At 52.7% G+C, this 25,036-nt stretch overlaps 1 protein-coding gene across 1 annotated transcript in view; it reads right to left on the bottom strand.

Moving 5' to 3' along the window:
- The window catches only part of SLC16A2 (solute carrier family 16 member 2), a 51,443-nt gene that overhangs the window by 5,679 nt on the left and 20,728 nt on the right, over window positions 1–25,036 (bottom strand). Inside the window, exon 3 of the mRNA XM_069868026.1 lies at window positions 2,099–2,243. Coding sequence (XP_069724127.1) covers window positions 2,099–2,243 — 145 coding nt within the window. The remainder of the gene's footprint in view (window positions 1–2,098; window positions 2,244–25,036) is intronic.

Below are 25,036 nucleotides of genomic sequence, written 5' to 3'. Positions count from 1 at the left end.
TGGGGGCTCTGGGGCTGAGCGTGGTTTAAGATCATCCTAGTGCAGTGCCAGGAACCACTGCTCCTCTGTTTGGACAAAGCAAATGCATTTTAGAGAAATCAGGAGGTAAAGGGTTGATCAGCCTTGAACAAGCCCTGCCTGAGCTGACCAACCCCAGGCTGTGCCTCCCCTTACAGGTGCACCGAGCCCAGCCGGTGCAGTGTGGGTCATCTCCAGCTGTAGCTGTGGGGAGCTGGCAATGGGGGATAAAGAAAAAAAAATGCTTCTCCATTGTTCTGGATGAACAGGAGCTGCTAGCTCCGAATTTTGGGACTGGCCAGATGGAGCACTGCCAAATCCCACAGTCTTGCTGCTCTGCCTCCAGCTCTACCGTCCAGCTGCAAAGGGGCTCCTTTCTGCCTTAAAAGGCAGCCAAAGGAATGTGAACCAAGAGCAAGAAAGCAGGAAATGGGGATTTCAGCTCCGGAGCTCTCCTGAAAATAATATTCTTCTCTGCCTGTACTCTTTGATTTGTTTTTAAAGTGCAGCACAACAAGCCACTGGCAGCAATAAGCTCCCAAGAGCTCTTTTTCTTTGCATGAGCATTTTACAATGGTGATGGTGAGTCCAGACTTTGTTGATTGGAAGGAAAGCAAGAGTACATGGGAAACGCCTGTGATCCGCACTGCCAGGAGCCCGGGCACACCTTCCCTCAGGACCAACTGCACTTTCTCAAATTACTTTATCCTCTGAAATACAAAGCGGTGGCATCTGTGGAGGAAGCTGCAGAGGGTGGTTCCTTCCACACCGCTGCCTGTGCTCCTGCGCAAGATGGTTTTAGCATCCCAAGTCCCCTGGCTGCGATCGGGTCCAGCCCCCCAGGCTTTGCCAGGAGGCTCAGAAGCTGCTCCTGGAGATCATCCAGAGGAGGCCACGGAGTTGGTGAAGGGTTTAGAAGGGAAGATGCATGAGGAGTGGCTGAAGTTACTCGATCTGTTCAGCCTGGAGAAGAGGAGACCGAATGGAAACCTCATCGCACCCTGCAGCTTCCTCACCAGGGGAGGAGGAGCAGGCACTGAGCTTTTCTCTCTGGCCACCAATGACAGGACCCAAGGGATTGGCAGGAAGATGCCAGGGGATGGTTGGGTTGGACATGAGGAAAAGGTTCCATTGTGATGTGGGGGGTCCCACAGATGGGGACATGGGGAACCATCACAGCACATCTCCAAGGGGAGTCAGGATTGGGTCTCATTGACCAGAGCAAAAGGGAGCTGGTGTGGGCAGGGAGGAGCCCCGCACAGGCAAGTTGCCTTGTGGGAAACCAGTGGGTATTTGCTTTTACAAACAACTGCTTCTTGAAGCATTTTAATTAAAACAATATTGATTTTAACTGAAATCCAACCCAAAGCAATGTTTTTATTCAGAAAAACTGGGACAAATGACACTTTGGTGGGTGTCTCCATGGTGCCTTTGAGACTCCTTTTAACAAGTGCCACATAAAGGACACCAGATGTGGCCTCTTTTTTTTTCCCTCCCACAAAGACGCCAATATCTTGAGTTGGAAAGATTCTCACATGCAGTCAGGTACACTTGCCATCCAAATGCACATGGGCAAGCACCTGCCAGCAGAAATTCATGGCATGGGATCAGCTACAGAAAACGAGGAGCATCAATCACCTCGCACTGCTGCAAACGTCCGAGCTGGCACAGGAACAGCACAAACTGCTCCAAACCCCATCTGTCCTACATTGAAACTCCCTCTTGCCAGGTGTAACCCACCAAATATTATTTTAAGCATTAATTTACTTGCAGTACCAAATGTGAAACTGGTTGCAAAGGAGAACGGTTTGTCCATGAGCGCCTCTTTGGAGCCGTCTGCAAGAGGCATGGAAACTTCTTGCTGCCTGTTTTAAAGGTCAAATGAAGGACTTGAGGGCTGAAATCCTATAAAATAAAGTCCCTCGCTTAGATAAACTTCACTGCCTTGTTATGTAAGAACAAAAGCGCAACTTGGTTCAGTTTTGAGAGAAAAAGGCTGAGCACATGTGGTCACCATGCGTGGGGAACAGTGAGGAAGAAAGGCTTGCGGAGGAGCTGGACAGCCCCTCTGCATCCTTACTTGGTGAAGGAGCTGGAGAGGAGTCCAATGAAAGCGATGGTAGCTCCTGAAGCTGCCGTGGTCCTGCAGCCAAGCCGGTCAGTGAAGATGCTGACGATGGGAGAGCAGAAAAAAATCATGCCCATGGCCAAGGAGCCGACCCATGCTAGAGAGAGAGAAGAGAAAGGTGATGGTCAGGGTGGGGCATCAAACAGGTGCCAGAAGGAGACCAGCCAGGGACTGACTCCAGCTTTGAAGGCAGTCTCAGCAGGGACACAGCCCATCACACTGTTAATTAACAGAACAGCTCATAAATAATATGGTTATCGCCTGCACTGCTCGCTGGCATCATGGCCGGGGTGCAATCTGCAGCATCTTGCTGTTCACCTGTGGGATGAAGGCACGGCCAAATTTTCTTTTTATTCCCCTCTGCTGGGTCCATCTGTGTCCCAGGGAAGGCACTGAGCTTCCAACACTTTCATCTAACGGTCCTTGCTATGTGTGTAATGATGCTTTCACTGATGCTGCTTCCACAGGGGATTTCTCCACAGCCAAAAGCCCCCCGAGCTTCTCACACCCCTCTGCTCCCTGGCTTTGGCTATGCTGAATTTTATATCTTGAGTTATAGCTCTGCGTTTCCAGGTACCACACTCATCCATCACTCCTGCCCACTCCCCAGAGCCGGGTCTGCCCCACCTCCCCCACACCCCACGTTCAGCAAGGGCTTCTCATTGCTGATGGGAATCGCACACATGTTGCTCCAGGTGAGATTAAATCCCTGCCCAGCCAGGATTGTGATCATACACCTTTTTCTGATCCACCTCTGAAGAAAACCACTGTATCTGTCATTTTTCAGAAACTTTTATTAGTCACAGATTATGTCCTCTTCTCCCTGCCCTCCACCCTCTCTCTTTAATGGCTCCTGTGACTACTTTGGGGAGGAAAAGCCTTCAAGAAAAGCAACACAGTCAGGAAAATAAATTCAGGCTACCATCTCCAAGGAGAAGCAAGAGGTCTCCTCGGCAGGGGATGGATGGATAGATGGATGGACAGACAAAGGGCCACCAGCCCTACATGGCACCCAAGCGAGGGGACCTCCCGGAGCATCTCCCAGCTTCAGGCACTGGATCTCAGCATGACCTGCTCTGTGCAGCCCCCAGGACAATGTGCTCCTTGCTTTCTAAAATCCTTTTCTAGGCTGTTGTTTTGCACCCAAAGCGAGCACTCTGCAAACCCTTTTAGCCCCGCACAAGAGCTGTGAGACAAACCCTCAAGAGCTGTGAGACTTTCAGAAAATAGCCAGGTCCCTATTAAAAGCAAGTCCCAGCTCTGGAACAGCCTCTCCAACGTCTGCCTTTCAACAAGGACCACACAAAGAAGCCCTCACTAGCCTGGGAAGAACTGACCCTTCCAAATTAATTATAAGTTTGCAAGGATCCAATTCACTCTGAAGTCTGCCTTAATAAATGCAGAGAGGAGCGATAAAAAGGAAAGCAGAGGCTGCGGGGGAACCGCATGGGATTCGCCAGGCTCTTGTCTCAACAACAAGCAAAATAAAAAAGGGTGAGGGAGAGGGAAAGGACCCCCCTCTCCAGTTGATTTTCTTGGTTACAAACACAAGGCACAGTGTAATGAAAGTCCTTCTAATAGGATTAGGTGGCAGGGCTCCAAAGAGCCGTCCAAAACAACTCCGAGAGGGGGTGAGGGATGGGAGCGAAGCCAAGATAGGAAAGGCTCGTTAAATTGGATAATATACTTCCAGAAATGTTCCTTCTACTCCAGCCAAGGCAGAAAAAACGTTAGATGGCCCCGTCATGTTTGAAGGTTGTTATTTTTGGAAATTACTTTAAGAAACGCGGAAATAAAAGCATAAAGCAAAGTATTAAACTTAAAGGGCCAGATTCTGATCTTAATAACCCAGAGATTTACATGCAAATAAGCAGGATCAATCTCTGGCCCCAAAAAAGCACACTCACCTGCAGAGATCAAAGCAAACTCCGTGAGAGGCTCAGCAACGGGTGCTTAAAAGCACCTCCAGCTCCGAGTTTGTAAAAAGGAGATATCGCTCAATTAAAATTGGTAAACACAGCAAAAAAAGAGACCCATGGCAAATTGCTCTACCTGAGAGAAAGGGCTGACCGCAAGCAATGAATAAAAATAGGCTTGGGAAGAACATCAAGTTAAAATTAGTAAGAACAATAGCCTTGCTTCCAGAGCAGAGTTTTGTCTTCCCAACGCTTCCCAGCGAAGCCCCGGGAAGCCAGGAGGGCTGGGCGAGCTCCAGCACTGGAAGGAAACCTTGGTAAAATCTGGGGCCAGGAGAAAGATGCTTCAGCCGTGGCTCCAGACTCAGTGGGATTCACACTGAACCAGCCCCTGGAGAGTGGGGCTACACAATCTACCCCCTTGTTCTATCCCCAGCGTGACAGCGGTGAGCTCCTTCCACCTGGGTCAAGGCAAGGTTGGAGAAAAGCGATGGGAGAAAACCAGAGAGTAGGAAATAAAAGGGGTTCAGGGGAAGTGCAGCCCCAAACTTGTCCTCGAGACACGGAGCTGGAGTTCCTGAATGAGGGGTTTCTTCCTGGCAATCTGTGCAACATGGTATTGAAGTTTCTCCTAGACACGAAGCAAAGAGGCTGCCCTTCCTCCGGTGGAAACCACTCAGGGCTTCATCAGCCTGAGTCGGGGCTTTGCTTCAGCAGCTCCTCAGATGCTGGAGAAGTTACAGCTTGATTTAAAGCCCACAGGAAAAGAAAAAAAAAAAGGGGAATATTTGCTCCTGATTTCCATGGGATTTGGATGAGATGTTTAATTCCTAGCCTGGCCACACCTTGCAGCCCTCTTGCTGATAACCTAGGTGAGCTATGGAAACACACCAAGACAAGCTGCCACAAGAGGCACGGAGCCTTATCAGCCATGCGGTGCGATCAAGCAGATGGACTGAATCCAGCTGAATGGACTGAATCCAGCTGAGGATGGGGCTGGAAGGAGCTGTGCAGAACGTGGACAGGAGTCGCGGTAAGACCTCATCAGGTCTCGAGGTGCCATAAGTCCAACCACCTCCTGGAAGTGCCAGATGAAGGGGCTGCTTTAGGAACTGCTGTGGCAGGACCTGGCTGGCAACGGCCGGGAAACCACCTCTCCAAGGGATGACTTTACAGAAACACCAAAGACTACAGAAGCCACCTTCTTAGTTTACAAAGGGCATTTGAAATAGTTTCCTAGTTATGAGGAGCGGCAGAGAGAGCTGGGGGTGTTTAGCCTGGAGAAGAGGAGGCTGAGGGGAGACCTCATTGCTCTCTCCAACTACCTGAAAGGAGGTTGTGGAGAGGAGGGAGCTGGGCTCTTCTCCCAAGGGACAGGGGACAGGACGAGAGGGAATGGCCTCAAGCTCCACCAGGGGAGGTTTAGGCTGGACATTAGGAAAAAAATTTTCACAGAAAGGGTCATTGGGCACTAGCAGAGGCTGCCCAGGGAGGGGGTTGAGTCACCTTCCCTGGAGGGGTTTAAGGGACGGGTGGATGAGGTGCTGAGGGACATGGTTTAGTGTTTGATAGGAATGGTTGGACTCAATGACCCAGTGTGTCTCTTCCAACCTGGTTATTCTATGATTCTTTTGCAAGCGCGGTGTGAAAATAACTTCTGATTTAGGGGCTGGCAATATTAGAGGCGGCTCAGCATGCGCTGTTCCTCCTTGAATGCCACCTCTCTGCTAACCCTGCTTGGCACAGCAAGTTACGCTGAGACCAAGCATGTCCATGACACCCTGCTTCCACCTGCAGCCCCTCCTGAAGGCAATAAAACAGCAGCTAGAGAGCAGTGACTCCCCTGGGTGCATGCACCCCACTCTTCGTTGCTTGCTCCAGCAGAGAAGGCAGCAGCCCAAGCTACCACCCAAGTCCAGTCCACCTGCAGCCCCAGATTCCTTCTGAGCTGACGGGATGTTCCTGGAAGTCCTGAGGATATTCTGGGGTATGGGAAGAGCCCAGCATGGGGCTGGTGCTCTTCTGCTGGAGCAGAAAGGTTGACCAAGGACAGCATCACACCAGCACAGAATGATCGCACAGGGAGTAAAGCTCCAGCTGAAGTTCCCCAAATTGCCCCTTCCCACCTTGACTTAAAGACAGCCAAACAGTTGGCCCATGGCAAGTCCTAAGCACAGACAGGTCAAGTCAGGAGCTGAAGATCTCCAAGGGGAGCAGATGCAATGGTGTAGGAGATGTGGACAACATAGCCAAACCGGGTTGTCTTTCCTGGCACCACTCACCCTGGGCTCAAGATGGAGTAAAAGCTGGTGAGGTGACCCATTTGCCCACCAGCCCTGCACCACCAAGCTGTGCTCCCGATGAAGGAGCTCTGGTGCGTCTCAGCCACCACGTCCTCCTGGCACCACTGCTGGGGACCCTGTGGCAGAGAATGGCTGGCACGGGGTCATCACAGAATCATAGAATCACCAGGTTGGAAAAGACCCACTGGATCATCAAGTCCAACCATTCCTATCACATACTAAACCATGTCCCTCAGCACCTCATCCACCCGTCCCTTAAACACCTCCAGGGAAGGTGATCAGGACCTGCAATGGGGCTGGCAATGCTGAGGACTACAAGCACCACACCTGTGTGCTCATGGCAGCAAGAGGTGGACAAGGCTCTCGGGGGCAGTCCAGGTGGGTCCCACGTGCCAGATACCAGAGCAGCTTTCTTTCCAGTAAGACCATCCCCAAAGAATGAAAAACTCTTTCCTTGCTGGTATTTTCTAGAGCAGAAAAAGGTCCCTGGGCACGGTGGAGTAGAGCAAAGTGGTTCAGGAAGGCAAGAAACAACAGGGGAAAATGTCACCGCTCAGACGCAGACCCAAACCCCCCTGGTCTTCATCTCATTGTTCCAAAAACCATTATTAAAAAGTCAGACTGCACAGTACTTGCGGCTGAGCCTATTTGTTCCTTTAAAAATGAGTCTCCAGGGAGAGAGAAGGAAGGGACATTGCTCTCAGCTGTGCTTCCCCGCTGACCCAAATACCCTGGGCTGGAGGGATCAAGGGCCAGGAGGTGACCTCAGATCCGCCGCTGGAGGAAGTGTCTTCCCTTGCTTCCCGCGGCTTCTCCCGCTTGCGCTGTGCGGCTGGGCCAGGGCGCTTGCCAGAGGGGACAGGGACGTACCCTGGAGGGCCACCTTCCCCAGGAGAAGAGAGGAGGTAGCTGAAGGCAATTCACCTCCATCTCCCCATCTCTACCACTCCTCCAGGAGATAATTAATTCCTTGGTTCTGCTTTCTCAGGAGAGGGAAGCTCTGCTGGCACAACTAACCTCATCACACATCTCCAAAGCCCTTCCCAGCTCTACCCAACTCTCTTTTCAGGTGGCCTGCAAACCCAAGCAACCTGGTGACTCTGCCCACAGATACTGTGGGGAAGGGGGCGGCTACAACCCCTCATGCGAGCCACCTGCAGCCCATCTGCACTGAAAATGAAGCAGCTGTTTTATCTTGTGCCCTTAAAAAGCAATTTGCGTCATCCCCTTGCTCATTCAAAGTAAAGCCTCAACTGCTCCCGGCAGCTAAGCCCCATGTGCTCAACACCCCCTGCGGACCAAGCACATCCCGGGGAGGGCTGGGCAAGGCTTAAATAAAGGCAGATGCAAAGACACATCTGAGGAGGCCACCACAATGCACAGCAGGAAGGCAAACTGAGCTAAAGAGCAGCAAAGCGAAGCTGAGGAGCAGCTGGGCTCCTCTGGACAGGAGGTGGTGGTGCAGTGGCAGCCACCATGCATCACGTGCAGCTAAAAGCCAGATAAACTCATTAATTGTATAGCAAGCCCTGCTTGGTACCATACTCTAAATCTTCAGAACAAAGTCCTCCTTTATCAGGTTTGGCTGACTTCTACCCCCTCCCTTCTTTCAAAAACAATTCCATAACAGCCTGAAAATTGGAATAAATGGAATTATTCAGAGGAACTATTCAAGGCTAAAGAGCCTTTCAGTGTCCCATTCATGGCAGTATCAGGACAGAGTAAGGAAATCATAGGAGAAGTGACAGCTACCATCATTGTGGCACGGTCCCATGACCATGGATAATGCAACAGCTTCCCAGAGATCAGACCCAGCAAATGTCCATCCAGTCGTTGCCACCGGGAGACTTTTAAAAAATCAGTTTTGCAACCAGTTCAGGAACATGGGGCAGTGGAGCAGAGCAGGCTGGGAACGTACTTTGCTTTAAAAAACTCACAACATCTCTCCTGATCGGGCTTCTCTGCCTCCCCTTGCTCTCAGGGTCGCACGGGACTTTTAAGAGATGATGCCCAAGCCACCTCCTGTAACCACTAAGTGACAGATATCACCTTATGTAAGAGAAAGGTCCCAATATTAGCTTCCCTGTGGCCATGTTAAGTAGAAACGGAGACAAATCTGTGGTTCCTCTTGGCCAGCAGCAGACGTGAAGTGTTTGCCTGAGGTTCACGAGCTGAATGTCTTGGAGAAACGCAGCCCCAGCCATGTTTTGCATCATTTCATCCCAAAACCATAAAATTCAACCCTAGTTAGAGCAAAATGACATTTGAGCTCATGTCTGAGCTGTGTCACACCCTCCCCATCCGCAGCCCAGCTCCTGCTCAGCCTTAGGGGTTCCAGAGCCGGTCCAGAAATGAAAATTCTTGTGAAATCCATCCAAAAGCAACAAGGCAGCATGTGCTGTGCAGCTGGAACCCACCATGTGCCCAGGCTGGATTTTTCTCCACAGCACTTCCCTCAGCAGGCCAGGGAGGTTTTTCTTCTCTGTGTTGCCTTCTGGCTTACAATTTTGAGAGATGATTCACCTACCACACTGCTAAAGCTACCCAAGAAATAGGAGCTACCGTCTCACAAACTTCATCTCAACATGAGTCCCCATCCACCACATCCTATCCAGACATCTTTCCACAACCTACACCCTCAAGGAGGCTGGGAATCTTCTTATTCCAGTCTTTCTAGATGCTGGGTGACTCCAAGTTTGCCCATGTCCCATCTCTCTGAGTGAAGACCAGGGCTGCATGCCTGGAGGGCAACTCCTGGGGTTCTACTGCTTTTGGGGACCCCTCACACAGCCCCTGCCTGTCACCCAGCTCCTGCCTGAATGAACTGGCAGAGCTTCTTTAGTATCGGAGGGAATAAAACCCCTCATGTCCCAGAGGTGAGGTGAGCATCCCCTCCGTCAACAACGCAAACACCTCACCAGACCCTGGCTGTGTTTTTATCCAGCAATTTTATGAAAAACAGAAAAGTTCATTTTAATTGGTGAAAATTCCCTCCTCCCACCTGCAGAGCACCAATCTGTAATTAGCCTTTCATGTAAAACGATGTTTATTCCTGATGGAGTTTATCTTGGCACAGGCACGCGCTCTGAAATGTGCACACATTTGAAGACTCAAACCCTGCATTTAATTCTCTATCTGCTTCTTAATCCTCATTGTTCCCAAGCCCCTTTTCAAAACACACCCACAGGGAGAAGAAAGTAGTTTTTTATATATATATATAAAAACCTCCTTCCAGTGTCAGGAACACCAGCAGCGAGCGTGGCACCAGCCTGGGGTTCGGCTGCCTCACAGCTCCTGGCGCCCACCCCAACACACCCTGCCAAACCCAGGATGCTTCCTCCTGATTTTTTTTCCATCTTTCTTTTAAATATACTTTTTCTCCCTAGATGTGATGCCCCCCACATGTCATAGCATCACAGAATCACAGAACGGTTTGGGTTGGAAGGCTCAAATCCCATTGAGTTCCACTCCCTGCCATGGGCAGGGACACCTCCCACTGGATCAGGGGCTCCAAGCCCCATCCAACCTGGCCTTGAACCCCTCCAGGGATGGGGAAGCCACCACTGCTCTGGGCAACCTGGGAGCTGCTCCAAGGTCTCCTTGGAGCCTTCTCTTCTCCAGGCTGAACAACCCCAACTCTCAGCTTGTCCTCGTACAGGAGGTGCTCCAGCCCTCGGACACCTTCGTGTCCCCCCTGTAACGCAGCATCCCTGCCTGAAGGACACGAACCCTTGTGTTTCTTTGGCTCAGGTCAAGGGTCTGGGTCAAGGTCAGGGTTGGGATGTGGGTTAGGGTCACAGTTTACATCAGGGTGACAATCCAGGTTAGGGTTAGGGTATGGATCAGGGTCAGGATTTGGGTTAGGGTCAAGGTTTGGGTCAGGGTCAGGGTCTGGGGTTGGGTCAGGGTCCCAGTTGAGGTTAGAGTTAAGGTCTGATCAGGGTCAGGGTTTAAGTTAGGCTCTGAGTCAGGGTTAGGACTTTGCTTACAGCCAGTGTTAGGGCCAGGGTCAGGATTTGGGTTAGGGTTACAGGTCCTAGCTCTCCCCAGCCCGATGCACCACGTCAGGCTGGGGTTTCCTCCAGGCCCCCACGCCCCGTGGTTTTGGGGACATGGTTCCTATCGCTGAAACTCGGCAGGTCCCAGAGTCGATGGCAATGATTAACTCCAGTGGGACAGTGTGGATCAGTCGTGGCCTGGATATTGGCTGCTGAACATCTGAAATTTTAAGTGTTTGGAAAAGCCATGACCCGATCAAACTTCACTGGGCTTTGACGATGATTAACCTCCTCAGTCATTTGTACAAGCACGTGAAGCCCTCGCTTGGGACCAGCTCAGCACTCCTACCCTGTCTCAGCCATCCTCCCACTCCCAGCAGGTCAGTGCTGACACCTTTCCCCTTCCCCCAGCCCAAAACCATCACCTTTTCTCCAAGTCCCAACCATGTCTGGTCCTTGTAACTGGCAGACTCATACTGGTAACCAGTTCCCACAGCACACAGACAACTGGGAGGACAGTGCAGCTGGGCGATGGGGGTGGGAGAACTTCAGCAATTCACCCCATCACTTTATCTCCCTTTGGAGACCATCAGCAGCAAGAGATTGTTCTGCAAGACGTGGTCACCCACCCAAAGCAAAACCATCACATTTGCAAACAGGGGAGGGAAGATGCGAAGAGCTGGGTGCCTACAGGGACACGAGTCTGGAACCCAGATGAGCACTGCCGCTCCTGGGGGGACACCTAAAACCCCAAGGAACAGGAGGGTGACTCTGGAGGCCCCCTCACGCACGTGGCTCTTGTGTCATTGCCCCAGTTCGGAGCAGCTCGGCTGGCTTTGTGATACGGGGGGATGCAGAGGTCATGGCTCGCAGCCAGTGAGCATCAGAGCAAATGACAAAGCCGCGCTGTAGCTCGCAGGCCGGGCTGAGGGGGCAATGCCAAAGAGACCAAGGTTAGTGGTTCATCTCTTGGCCAGGCACAGCATCCATGAGCATCCCTGTGGGTGCTTATGCTCAGTGAAAACCCGTTGCTGCAGCTGGCATCACGTCTCCACCTCCAAGGCAATATTATACATGAGACACCGCTGCAGGACCCTAAAAACCCCGCAATGTTCCTGCGTGGTGAAAGCACTAGGAGCATCCAAGTGACAGGGGACAGGACGAGAGGGAATGGCCTCAAGCTCCACCAGGGGAGGTTTAGGCTGAACATTAGGAAAACATTTTTCATGAAAAGGGTCATTGGGCACTGGCAGAGGCTGCCCAGGGAGGGGGTTGAGTCACCTTCCCTGGAGGGGTTTAAGGGACAGGTGGATGAGGTGCTGAGGGACGTGGTTTAGTGATTGATGGGAATGGTTGGACTCGATGATCCGGTGGGTCTTTTCCAGCCTGCTGATTCTATGATTCTGTGATTCTATGATCCTGACTCCTTGATGCTTTGGGGAGAAGCCAGGTGGGCTCACGATCCCTGACAAGAGACAGGTTGGGTGCTCCTCCGGAAACACTGCTGGTGGCCCAAAACTGCTCCATCCCTTGTGAAATCACCAGGCAGTTTCTGTCTCTTCTCCCACCCCCCGGTAAACCCCGCCTGGGCTGCGTTTGGGAACCCTCTGCCTTCTGCGGGGAGGCTGGGCTGAGAAAGGATGCTTTTTTCCAAGCTGGAAGAGACAGAAAAGTCTCCCTCTTTGCCAGATTTCTCCCAAGCCATCTTCTGTTTCCCATTAACGGTGAGAAGCAACCCTCCAGGCCAGGTCAGCTCTCCTCCCACTGCAAATCCCATGGGCATTTGTCACCATCCCAAGCCAAAAAAGGAGAATTAAACCCACCCAGCCTGGCTGGCTGTGACGCAGGGACCCACAGAGTGAGGACCAGCGGGTGGAAAACAACCCCCTGCTCTGCTCTTACATCTTCCCCACGGAAACTTTTCAACTCCAGTTGCTGGCAGGAGCGGAGCTGATCCCAACTGAATTCCTTCCACTTACCAGCAAATAAATAGCAGTTGAAAGGAAGCAAAGAGAAAAACATCTTTCTTTTTCAAAGGGAAAACAAAGAGTCTGGGAAGAATAGATGAAGGCAAAAGTTTGGGCTGGTCACAGACTCATGAAGATCTTTTTTTGCTCCCAGTTGGGTACTTGACAGCGTTCCCTCTCAGCTAATTAAGGGACACTCAGAAAAAAAAAATCCTTCCATCCTTTTGCAAGCCCTGAATGTGAAGGGGAGAGCTGCAGCATGCTTGAGACCAAGCCCAGGAGCCCTGGCCACAGCTCCTCCACTTTGCCCAGATGCCTAAACCTACATTTTTTAGAATATTCGGTGCTCTTGCAGGACATTTACAGTCTCCTCCAGCCTTGGCAGCCTTCTGCCAGGCCTTTTCTCCAGACCCTCCAGTGATGGGTATCAACAGCCTCCAGAAAGGAAGAACTGGCTCTTCCTGCACTCCAAGTACTTCTCCCAACCAACGCTGCAAAATTTCAAAGCATCACCTTGCAACCTGGCCCTCAATGGACAGAGAGAAGAGCTTATTAGCTCTTTTAGCAACCTTTCAGGGAGCTGAAGGCAGTGATGACCTTCCTCTAGCAGGAACAACCCCAGCCTGGGCTTTGGTACCGCACATCCCTCCCTTGTCCTCTCCTCCGCATCTCCCACCTGGCCCCATCCTTTCCCAGAGGCACCTTCCTACATTCCTCCTGGGACTGACTAACAATTAATTGTCCGTTGTCCCTCCACCCCAGCACATTGCGGTGCTTGGCTCTTGTCACATCCCAGCCCAACAGTCTGTAAAGGCACCTTCCCAAAACACCCCCCACCTCATGGAAACCCTGCAGATCGGGACGGCTCCTGCCTCTGCCAATGGCTTTGTCACCCTGACCGCTGTGCTGGGCTACCCCGGCCATGGCCTGTAGCCACATGCTGTCTTTTGAAACCTGTTTGGTGCTTTGGTAGAACACAAGGGAGCTCAGCTGTACCCTGGCTAGGAGCTTGTGCTGTGAGGAGCAGGGTGGGGAGCAGGGCAGGGACCCGCCAGCAGCCTTCCTCCAGCACAGTGGGGATGGGGATGGTGGGGGAAGAGCCAAATCATAGAATCATAGAATGGTTTGGAAGGGACCTTAAAGATCATCCAGTTCCACCGGGTGAACACCTCCCACTGGATCAGGGGCTCCAAGCCCCATCCAACCTGGCCTTGAACCCCTCCAGGGATGGGGCAGCCACCACTGCTCTGGGCAACCTGGGCCAGGGCCTCCCCACCCTCACACCAAAACATTTCTTGCTTGGATCCCATCTCAATCTCCGCTCTTTCAGCTAAAAACCATTCCCCCTCGCCCTGTCCCTGCGTTCCCTGATCCAGAGCCCCTCCCCAGCTTTCCTGGAGCCCCTTTCAGGACTGGAAGCTGCTGTAAGTTCTTCCAGGAGCCTAAATCTCCCAAGTGTCCACTGACCGTGGTTGGGCATGAGTGAGATTGGAAGACAACATCCCCCACGTTCCTCTCAGGGACATCCACATGCATTGCTGGTGCATCACAGCAATGACCCCACCAGCCTGTGATCGTCCCCCTAGAAACCCCCAAACTCCAAGGGGGAAGAATGCCGCGGCAATCCCAGCCTGATCCCCCTGGGGGCAAGGGCCCTGAACGGGAGAGCGCTGGGTGGGAGCGATGCCTCCCCCACAGCACCCAAGCACAGCCACCCGCCCAAATATTATCAAAATATTTCAGTTATGTTACTTATTTGCTTACACCCAACAAGGCCCCAGTTTCCCCGAAGACAAAGTCCGCCCAGTACCAGCCTATACAGGGGGATAGAAATATGAAAGGGAAAATCTAGGTGGTGGCAGCAGCTGTTGCAGGCGCTTTCCAAAGGGAGGTCCCTGTCGCTTTTTAAGTTATTTTGCCCCCGAGCTTTGTTCACAAAGGAGATAACACCTCCCTGCACTGGCCTCTTCCATCTGGGCTCTCCCGGCACTCCTCCTGGTGCTCATCCCCAACCCAAAGCCAGCTGTGGCACGGGGGACGGCACAAGGTGACAACTGACCATAGCGGGGAGTCTATTCCATTGGGTGAATATCTTTAGCCATCAAAATAAATGAAGAAAAGCTGTTTGCAAGCAGATTGAGCAGAGCCTTCAAATGAGCACACAGCATCCTGGGCTGCCCCAGCCACGTCCATGCAGCAAAACCGCTCCATGGTGGAAGATCTGAGCTCCTTCCCTGATGGCCATTGGGAAATTATTTCCTCCTCTGCTGCTGGATTGTTTCCCCTGGGTCTCCAGCACAGAGACACTAATGCCTCTGGATAGTGCTCCTAAAGCCTACTGTGGGGAAAAGAATCCATGAACGACACAAGATTTGCAAATCGTCATTAAACCAAACACCCAGAAGAGAGGCAGAACATCCAGGTGATTTTAATCTCTTGGAGTTTCCTTATATTAAAGTGTGCATTTGAAAACACCTGGGTATCTCAGAAAAATAGACCGTGCTGTAATTAAGCAAATCCGATAGCTAAAGGAAACTGAAGAACAGCAATATTTGACATTATTTATTTTCCCCGACAAGAAAGAGGTTACACCCCTTTGCCAATGGGCTGTCACTTTTGGCTGACCTGCTCTCATTTGAAAGTTTTCCAGACGCCGGGTGGCTTCGGCAGCCGCCCTGCAGTGCGGGGAAGGACCAGCCCTGCCCTTTGATGCTCCAGGCGGGTGGAGAAAAGGCACAGCCAAGACACATCCTGCGTGGGATGGTACCCAGCCCTGCATTTCCCATTAGTATCTCAGGAACCCATCCCCGAGCCCTCCAGCTCCTGCCCGTGCATCTTGAATGGGGATCCACAATTCATACATCTCTGTGCATACGTATGCCCGTGGGCATCAATGTATACACACACATATACATATATATTAAAAAAGCAACCCTCCTGCGGGCTGTAGCCCACACGACGCCTGCAGGCAGAGCTGCACCGTGGCTTTCCAGGAGCTGCACGATGTTTAAGAGCATGGAGGGGAACTGGGGACAGCCCGTACCGGCTAAAGTGCCTCGGCAGCAAAGCGCTTCGAAGCCCGGTGAAACATTAATGCACTCCCCTGGAGAAATGCCTTCGCTTTTTGCTGCATCAAGGGCTTTGAAATCGGGACAAATAACAGGTCAGGTTAATGAAGGTTTCTCTCAGTTACTGGGTAAGTTTTGGTCCCCATGTGATTCAGGTTTCAAAGCCGTGCACCCTGCGTCCATGGCCAAGGAACCTCCTCTTCCTCCCCACGGAAACAGAACATTTTGGGGTAGGGGCAGGAATCAAAATTAGAATCATATAATAGAATCACCAGGTTGGAAAAGACCCACCAGATCATCGAGTCCAACCATTCCTATAAAACACTAAACCATGTCCCTCAGCACCTCATCCACCCGTCCCTTAAACCCCTCCAGGGAAGGTGACTCAAACCCCTCCCTGGGCAGCCTCTGCCAGTGCCCAATGAGCCTTGCCGTGAAAAATGTTTTCCTAATGTTCAGCCTGAACCTCCCCTGGTGGAGCTTGAGGCCATTCCCTCTCGTCCTGTCCCCTGTCACTTGGGAGAAGAGGCCAGCACCCTCCTCTCTACAACCTCCTTTCAGGTAGTTGTAGAGAGCAATGAGGTCTCCCCTCAGCCTCCTCTTCTCCAGGCTAAACACCCCCAGCTCTCTCAGCCGTTCCTCATTAGGTTTGTTCTCCAGCCCCAGGTTCCAGGGGTGGGATTGCTGTAGGTAACCGATGCCACGGTCCCCAGGCTTATTTTCGAATGCCTAATCTCCAGTTTCTCCCGTGAAGCCCATCCACGCCAAGGGGCAAAGAGTAGAGCAGGGGCCAAGCAGCTTCAGCAGTGCAGAGCTGAAGCCTCCTGGGATTCTTGGGTAAGAAGGGAGGCAGGAGGTCACAGGCAGCTCTGGGATGCAAAGCCACAAGTGCAGGGTGGATCTAACCCTGCCACTCACCCCAGCACCTGACCGTGGAGATCTGCTGGAGGCCACCAGCCCACCAGCCGCTCCAGGACTGCGCTGGGGATGGTCTCTTCATTGAAAGATCATGAGATTGCCCAGAAAGGGCTCAGCCTCTGCAATGACCCCAACACAAAGCTCTCCCTTCCCAAGCCTGTTCCAAGTGCCAAATGCTGCTGTGAGGTCAAGTGTCTGCTGTGCACCAGCACCAAAGAACAGAGAGAGAAGGGTAAATCTGCACCGGGGGATCTGCAGCCACGAGGCCAAGTGGAGGCAGCCCCGTGTACACCTTCCTAAGGTCCCTGCCCCAAGCAGGAAGGACTCCCAAATCACAGAATCATAGAATGGTTTGTGTTGGAAGGGACCTTAAAGCCCACCCAGTCCCAACACTGCCATGGGCAGGGACACCTCCCACTGGATCAGGGGCTCCAAGCCCCATCCAACCTGGCCTTGAACCCCTCCAGGGATGGGGCAGCCACTACTGCTCTGGGCAACCTGGGCCATAGCACCCTCACAGGAAACCATTTCTTCCTAAGATCTCATCCCTATCTCCCCTCTTTCACCCAAAACCATTTCCCTCTCATCCTGTCCCTGCCCTCCCTGATCCAGAGCCCCTCCCCAGCTTTTCTGGAGCCCCTTTCAGCACTGGAAGCTGCTCTAAGTTCTCCCAGGAGCCTTCTCTTCTCCAGGCTGAACAACCCCAACTCTCCCAGCTCTCTGTGGTCTCCTCTGGACCCGTTCCAACAGCTCCATGTCTTTCCTGTGCTGAGGACTCCAGAGCTGGAAGCAGAGCTCCAGGTAAGCAAAATCCCGACTGCTACAGCTGATGCCCAGCAAAATGTCAATGTCAAGCCTTTTCTTCTGGCCAAGGAGAAACTCTGAACTTGGGTTTCCTCAGGACTGGAGCAGCAAACACAGGCAAACTGAAGTTAAAATACCCCCCCTCCTCCAAAAAATAAAACCTGTGCTGTGGCTCCGATGGAGGATAAATGCACTAGGACAGCAGAGAGCATGAGATGCAGATCCCTGTTTGCACCTGCCACTTGGTTTAACCCAGCCACGAGCCTCCAGTGTGTTGAGGAACTGGGAGGAACAGGGAGGTGTGAGGGAATGGGGTGATGGAGAAGCCAGATATTCCACCAGCCAGGGCTGGGGGGCTCCTTCCCTGCTGCCAGGCACCGAGACAGCAGCTGTGGGCCTGCTGGGGATCACGAGGAGTTTGCAGAGCCAGGGAGAGGTTTGCTCCTGTCTCGACTGCTAATGAAACTAACACCAGCTGCTTCTTGCTTAACCAGTCTGACCATTAGGCTGAGCCAAAACTGATTCATTCATAACAAAATAGAAAAGGAGATCGACTCGTCACCAGCCCTGACTAATGAGAAAACCAGCCAACAACCTGCTGCTTGCATACCGGCCCCGGCATCCTGCTTTTTCAGCTCCTTGTCATCTTCCCACATCCAAATGCTTCAGTGAAGCCTCAGCTTTGTCCCGGCATAGCTGGGTGATAAAGGAAAAGGCTACCTGCTGCAAAAAGTGCCAGGGGTGGCCAGGGGGGCAGCATCACCTAGCAAAGCCTGACATTTTGCAAGAGCTAATTCCTGCTTGAGAGGCAGAGGAAACATTAAAACCCTTAAGATGTCGCTTTTCATGCTGTTCTACCAGGCATCATCTTCCCAACAGTTTCTGGAGCTTTTTTTCCTCCTTCCCTCTTCTTCTAAGGAACTGCCTCCATTGCCTGGTGGAGAATGACCTGGGGGTGCTGGTTGACAGTGGCTGAATATGACCAGCAGTGGCCCAGGTGGCCAATAAGGCCAAGAGCATCCTGGCTTGGCTCAGCCATGGGGTGGCCAGCAGGAGCAGGGAAGGGATCGTCCCCACGGACTCGGCGCTGGTGAGGCTGCACCTCGAATCCTGGGTTCAGTTTAGGGCCCCTCACTCCAAGAAAGACATTGAGGGGCTGGAGTGTGTCCGGAGATGGGAACGGAGCTGGGGAAGGGTCTGGAGAACAGGGGTTCTGGGAGCGGCTGAGGGACCTGGAGGTGTTTATCCTGGAGAAGAGGAGGCTGAGGGGAGACCTCATCGCTCTCTGCAGCTCCTGGAAAGGAAGCTTGAGTGAGGTGGATCCTGGCCTCTTCTCCAAAGTAACAAGCAAGAGGACAAGAAGAAATGGCCTCAAGTTGTGCCGGGGCAGGTTCAGATTGGATATTAGGAACTATTTCTTCACTGAATGGGTTCTCAGGCACTGGCAGAGGTTGACCAGGGCAGTGGTGGAGTCCCCGTCCCTGGAGGGGTTTAAAAGACGGGTAGACAAGGTGCTCAGGGATCTGGTTTAGTAGTGGACAGGTATGGGTGGACTTGATGATCTCAAAGGTCTTTTCCAACCAAACAATTCTATGATTCATTGCGCAGAAAACCTCTCCGTTACCGTGCTGGAAAAACTGCTTTCTGCTTTTTCAGCAGCGTGTTCTGTTTTCTGAGGCCAGTGGGGCACAACCCGTGATGGGGGGAGGCTGCAGATGGGGCGATTAGGAAACCTGCAGGCAGGCAGATGTTGTCCCAAGAGAGGAAAACAAGCTCCCAAATCCAGATTGGGGCTAATCTTATCTCTGGGTAGAGTTTAAGGATGGGCCAGTGAGGGTTAACAGCCAGTCACAGAGGTCACACCAGGACCTGAAGCACCTCCACTCCCAGGCTGTTGGGTTCAAGCTTTGGTTGATGAACTGAAGCAGGGCAGAGTTTAAGAGCTTAAAAAAAAAAATCTGCCATGATTTTTTAGCTTTAGGCAACAGATTTGTTTTTATTTGAATCTACCTTCATAAAGGCTTTCTCCCAAAATGCAAATCCCAAGGGCCAGGCTGAAAGCCTCTCCCAGCTGAAAGCCTCCAATTCCAACCCTCATCTCCAGATACCCTGAGTTTTTATCACCCTACCCTGCAGATGTCCGGACACACACGGCAAAACTTCAGTTCTTGGTGAGAAATCTGCCTTGCACGAATATGGGTCCTAAAAATCCTGACTTTTAAGACAGAAAATCCCCAGCCAGGGAAGGGAAATGTCCCAAATCCTGAGAGCTGGAGCACATAGCAACCTTAATGGCCACAGGGTTGCATGGGGACAGCAGAAAACCTGGACCCAGTGGGTCAGAGATGAGCAGAGCTCCAGATATCGGGGCTGATGCCTCACACCCTTCTCCCCCCACCAGGCTGGGAAGGAGATGCAAAATATGAGATTTTCCTTTGTCCATCTCGGTGCAGAGGCGCCAGTCAAGCATTTCACAGGTGACACCCAGAGTGGAAAAGCCTCACGCAAGGGCTTCAGGCGGCGTGCCCGGCTCTCCCTCAGGGCATCCAGCTACCCAGCAACAGCCCGATGCTCACGTGCAGCGGCGAGCGTGCATCCTGCAACCTCACGAGTGGGACAGGAAAAACCTGCAAGGGATGGAAAGCACATTCCCAAGGTGCAAGGGAGATGCTGACCAGAAAGCGGTTGACAACATCTCCGTTGGTTCTCACCCTTTCCCCTCCCAGGACGGTTTCTCACTGCCTGTTGGTGAGCTTTCCTGGCAATGGGGCAGTCTGCATGGCTTTTGTTTGTTGCTGGATTTCCCCATGGCAGGGGGTGCAGTGGGGTACAGGGAGGAGGAGCCCCACGAGGACCTCACACCTCCGGCAGCACCGAGACCCAGCCAGGTATATTTTGAAAAAAGCAAAAAACACCCCAAAACCCCAACATCACCAATATTCACCCCTCAGCCATGTCCTATCTCAGCAAAACCCTGCTATCATTACTCTCTGCAATTAAGCAATAAAGCTATAATTGCCTTATCTGATGGAGCCGGGCACGGCAGCAAGACAGGAACTGGCCTTTGCATCCCTGTCCTGCTGGCAGGGAGGGGCAGGTTGAGTTTACAAGGCAGACAGCATCACGCTGGACATTTTCAAGTCACCCTGTCCAAAAACACCCTCCTGCTTAGCAGACAGACGGACAGACAGTACCCCGCGGTAGAAATGGATGCTGGACGTACCAAAGTGCAAAACCACATCACCAGCTTCTCCCCAGCTATCCCCGCAACCTGGGGAGCAACCTGTGGCCGGGGCACCTCGAGAGCAGCCCTTCGGTACAGGATTTGGCATGCTCAGCTCCACCAGATGGATCAGGGCACTCGTTTTGGAGGAGACAAACCTAGTCCCCCAGCCTGATGTCTCAGAGTGCCAAGCGAAGCCGCACCCAGCAGCTCTCAGGCCATAGGAAGTGTAGCCTGGTATTTTCATCCATACGTACATTATTGCCTCTGAAATAGCTCTGATGGGCTATGGCATCCTCTCCAACAAGATCAGCCCTGATTCAATTTGTTGAGGGTTTTTTTTTTTAAGTTTGGTGCCCCCTGAATCCTGATTCTTGCCATTTTTTCAAGCCTTTCAGAGTTTGACCTCAGCGCCGCTGCTGACCCCGCCAGCTTTCGGCAGAGCAGTATTCACCAGCCTTAGGAAAGAAAAATAAAGCCCTCCAAAATCCCACCCACGTGACTGTTTCCCAAATACGCCCCAATCTTCCTAGCCAGCAAAGCTACCGGCTCCCTGCCCTCCAACCCCAGCCCAGAGGCCATGGTGAGGGGCACCGGGGCAGTGCTGGGCTTGCATCCCCCTCCCAGGGCAAGTGGGCTCCTGCTGGGGGCAGCCACAAGAAAGGGCGATGCAAATCGCATCGTTAGCATTCTTTCCGTTTTAATAATCCAAGGTGTTACCAGCAACAGTGTTACTGATTTTTATCTCCACAGCGCCTTGTAAGAGCTCCAATTTGTTTTTCTTGGAGATCTCATTTTGTTTTATTAAAGCTGACACTGGAGCGGGAAAGGAGACATTCTGGGCCCAGAAAAAAATATCCTGTTTAAATACCCCATATTATTTTCTTGGAAATGCTTCTCTTTTGCCTTTAATTAAGCTCTCCCCAGGCTTGCAAGCTTGGCGTGCCTGGCTTGCAGGCGAGTTTAATCCCAGCCCAAATCTCCCCACCCCTAGTGCTCCCCACTTCCATCGCTTATACAAACCTTAAGAAATAAATGGGGTTTTGCTAAAATCCATGAGTTAACAGCTAGCTCACCATCAAGAACATCTTGATGTTGCCTCTTTGCCACTGGCCAGCCACAGAGTGAGTGTGCAGCCCTGGCCTCCTCACTTCACCAGTAGACCCCAAAACTAGCTTTTCTCTGTTATTTTTTTATTCCTTTCTGTTGCAATGCTGGGTGTAGAATGATAGAATCATAGGATGGTTTGGGTTGGAAGGGACCTTATAGATCATCCAGTTCCACCCCCTGCCATGGGCAGGGACACCTCCCACTGGATGAGGCTGCTTGAGGACCCATCCAACCTGGCCTTGAACACCTCCAGGGATGGGGCAGCCACCACTGGTCTGGGCAACCTGGGCCAGGGCCTCCCCACCCTCATCGTGAAGAAATTCTTCCTTATGTCTAGTCTAAACCTGCCCCTCTCCAGTTTGTACCCATTCCCTCTCGTCCTATCGCTTCAAGCCTTCGTCAACAGTCCCTCCCCAGGTTTCTTGTAGCCCCTTCAGGTACTGGAAGGTCGCTCTAAGGTCTCCTCAGAGCCTTCTCTTCTCCAGGCTGAACAACCCCAAGTCTCTCAGTCCGGAACGCAGAGGGGAGCTCCACCTCTAGCACCCAGCGGTGCCCCGGCACTGCTCAGCTATCACAAGGCAGCTCACCCACCCACCCGGCCCCAGCGCCGCTGCTGAGCCTTTTGCAATCGCGCCAGGTGCTGCTGTAATATCAATAATTACCCCCCCGTCTTATAAGCACTTCAGGATGATTGCAAAGTTAAGCACTATGAAAGTTGGGAAATCCCAGGAGGGAGCTTGTCTGGGCATCATCTGGTGCGTACCCATTATGTAATTACTGCCGATCTTTAATCACAGATGACTCTTTTCCATCGGATCCGATTCAGGAGGTGCACAGGAGGCACAGCCCTCACTCAAGGAGTTGCCATTCGGTTTGATTTCCACCTTGGCAGGCTCTGCTGATCCTAAGTGAGATCCTGCTGCTTCACACGGGGCTTGTACAAACCCTCCGGCTGAAACCCCTGGTCCTTGGCAAGGACCAACACAGCCACTCACGCAACAGCCCCCCGAGAGGGAAGGATTTCATCTCCTTTTTACGCACAGGATCTGCAGGCACACGGATTAAGGCCAAGAGGCTGAAACAAACGCTTTGTTTTGGTGCCCAGTGTGAGATGGCCAAGCAAGGGGCTCCTGGGGATGCTGCTGGGAAGGGGAAACTGTGTGCTCTACGGGTCCCCATCCCAGCTGGTCAATGGGATGGGACGATGGACGGGTGCTCAGAGCAGGTTCCTCCACTGCAGGCACTGCAGGAGGGTTTTCTCTCCTCCCCAATGAGGGCCCCACGTTCGCCTGGGGCGAACCCCGACAAGTCAGTCCATGCAGTGAGCACACACGCTGCTCCAGCAGCATGTGGGGCTTCCCAGCCCCGCGAAGGGCAGCTGCAGCCCTGCTCTCAGCTCTGCGTCAGGGAAAGCAAGATAAAAACTATCACCGAGCCCCTAAATCCAAACCCCAAAGATAGGAAGAAACAGGATCTGGTGAGCTCACCCTCCTCCACCCAAGAGTTCTGGAGCTCCCAAAGCCATGCTGCTAGCAGCTCTGACCCCAAAATACTGTCTGCATCTCACAGTGAGGTGCCTGCTCTGGGATACAGTGCCGGGAGCTTATATTACAGTGCAATGCTCCTCTGCCCGTGCCCTGAGGGATGCAGGGATGCAGGTGTGGGATATTTCCAGGCTGGAGCTCCCCTGGGGCGTGCAAAGCAAAGGTGCATAGGGTGATGGGGCTGAGCTGCCAGCACACCACAGGCATCCTCTCGCCAGTCCCACGTGAGCCCAGGAGGTTGCTCGGAGCACCCTGAGCTGCTCCTCGCGCAGAGGGCAGTGGGTGGCACGGTGTGGCTGCCAGGCATGCCCCAGATGATTCCTAGGGAAACAAACCACCACAGGCACAGAGCTGTGACGTGGGACCCTTCCCCAGGGCTTCCCACCACGCTTCATCCCGCTCCGACTGTCAAGGGATGTGCTAAGGGCAGTGGAAGGGGAGTGCTTGCATTCGGGATTTTTTTTAGGGATCTATAAATAAAAGGGACAAAAAAGGCTGGCAAAACAGGATGTCATCCAGAGGGACCTGGACAGGCTGGAGAAGTGGGTCTGTGTGAACCTCAAGAGGTTCAACAAGGCCAAGTGCAAGGTCCTACACCTGGGTGGAGGCAATCCACTGTTTCAATACAGGATGGGGGATGATGCGATTGAGAGCTGCCCTGAGGAGAAGGACTTCGGGTGCTGGATGAGGAGAAACTCAACACAAGCCAGCAACGTGCGCTCGCAACCCAGAAACCAACCGTGTCTTGGGCTGCCTCAGAAGAAGCATGGCCGGCAGAGAGAGGGAGGGGATTCTGCCCCTCTGTTCCTCTCTTGGGAGACCTCATCTGGAGTGTTGTGTCCAGTTCTGGAATCCTCAACATAAGAAGGAGATGGAGCTGTTGGAACGGGTCCAGAGGAGGCTACAAGGATGATCCGAGGGCTGGAGCATCTCCCATACAATGACAGGCTGAGAGAGTTGGGGTTGTTCAGCCTGGAGAAGAGAAGGCTCCGAGGAGACCTTATAGCGACCTTCCAGTACCTGAAGGGGCTGCAGGAAAGCTGGAGAGGGACTGTTCACAAAAGCTTGTGGTGACAGGATGAGGGGCAATGGGTACAAACAGGAGAGGGGCAGATTTAGGCTAGACATGAGGAGGAATTTCTTCACGATGAGGGTGGGGAGGCCCTGACCCAGGCTGCCCAGAGCAGTGGTGGCTGCCCCATCCCTGGAGCGGTTCAAGGCCAGGTTGGATGGGGCTTGGAGCCCCTGATCCAGTGGGAGGTGTCCCTGCCCGTGGCCGGGGGTGGGACTGGATGGGCTTTAAGGTCCCTTCCAATCCAAACGATTCTATGATTCTATGAAAATATGCTAATGGACCCCAGGGCTATCTCACCCTCAGGGCTGCACCCATACCCTGCAGGGTGTGCTTGATGGAAGATGAAGCAGAGGCAGGAGCTTTGCTGCGCGCAGCCTGTGACGCGGGCAGGCAGGGTGCAGGCAGGGCGCTGCGGGCAGCCGGCAAGACCTGTTGTACGAGGTGCCTGGGAGAGATTGGAACAGCTCGCTCCTGCGAGCGTGTTGCAGCAATTCCCAGCACACGTCATGTGGGTTTTGCAACCGCCACTACTGTCTTGGGGTGGATGAACCAAAAGAGCCCAGAGTGAACCCAGGTCCCCAGTGCCCGTAGCAGGTACGGGTACCGCCCCGGTGCAAGAGCTGGGCAGGGATCCTGGGAGATGCCTAGCCTGGCACACGCTCCTCCACGGGGCCTTTTACCACAGGGATGAATGCCAAAAGGCAGCATCTCCTTCCCTTCCAATAATCAATCCTTTGAGGAAGACGAAGGGAAAACTCAATGAATCCTTGCTGTAATGGGTGCAGCAGCATTTTCACACTTGTGTTACATTGGCATATGGGGAGTGCCCAGTCCTCCTGCCCCCCTGGCCAGGGCAGGTATGGTTATGCCATGGACATCCAGGCTCGTGATTGCGGAAAGCCGGGAAAAAGTGATTCCCAAGGCAAAACACTGGCTGCAAGAGGTGGGCGCATCGTCACTGTCC

This window comes from Phaenicophaeus curvirostris, chromosome 13 (assembly GCF_032191515.1).
Source record: "Phaenicophaeus curvirostris isolate KB17595 chromosome 13, BPBGC_Pcur_1.0, whole genome shotgun sequence".
In the NCBI taxonomy this organism is placed as follows: Eukaryota; Metazoa; Chordata; class Aves; order Cuculiformes; family Cuculidae; genus Phaenicophaeus; species Phaenicophaeus curvirostris.
Note: the sequence above shows the minus strand (reverse complement) of the source record. Positions and strands in the feature narration are given on the sequence as shown.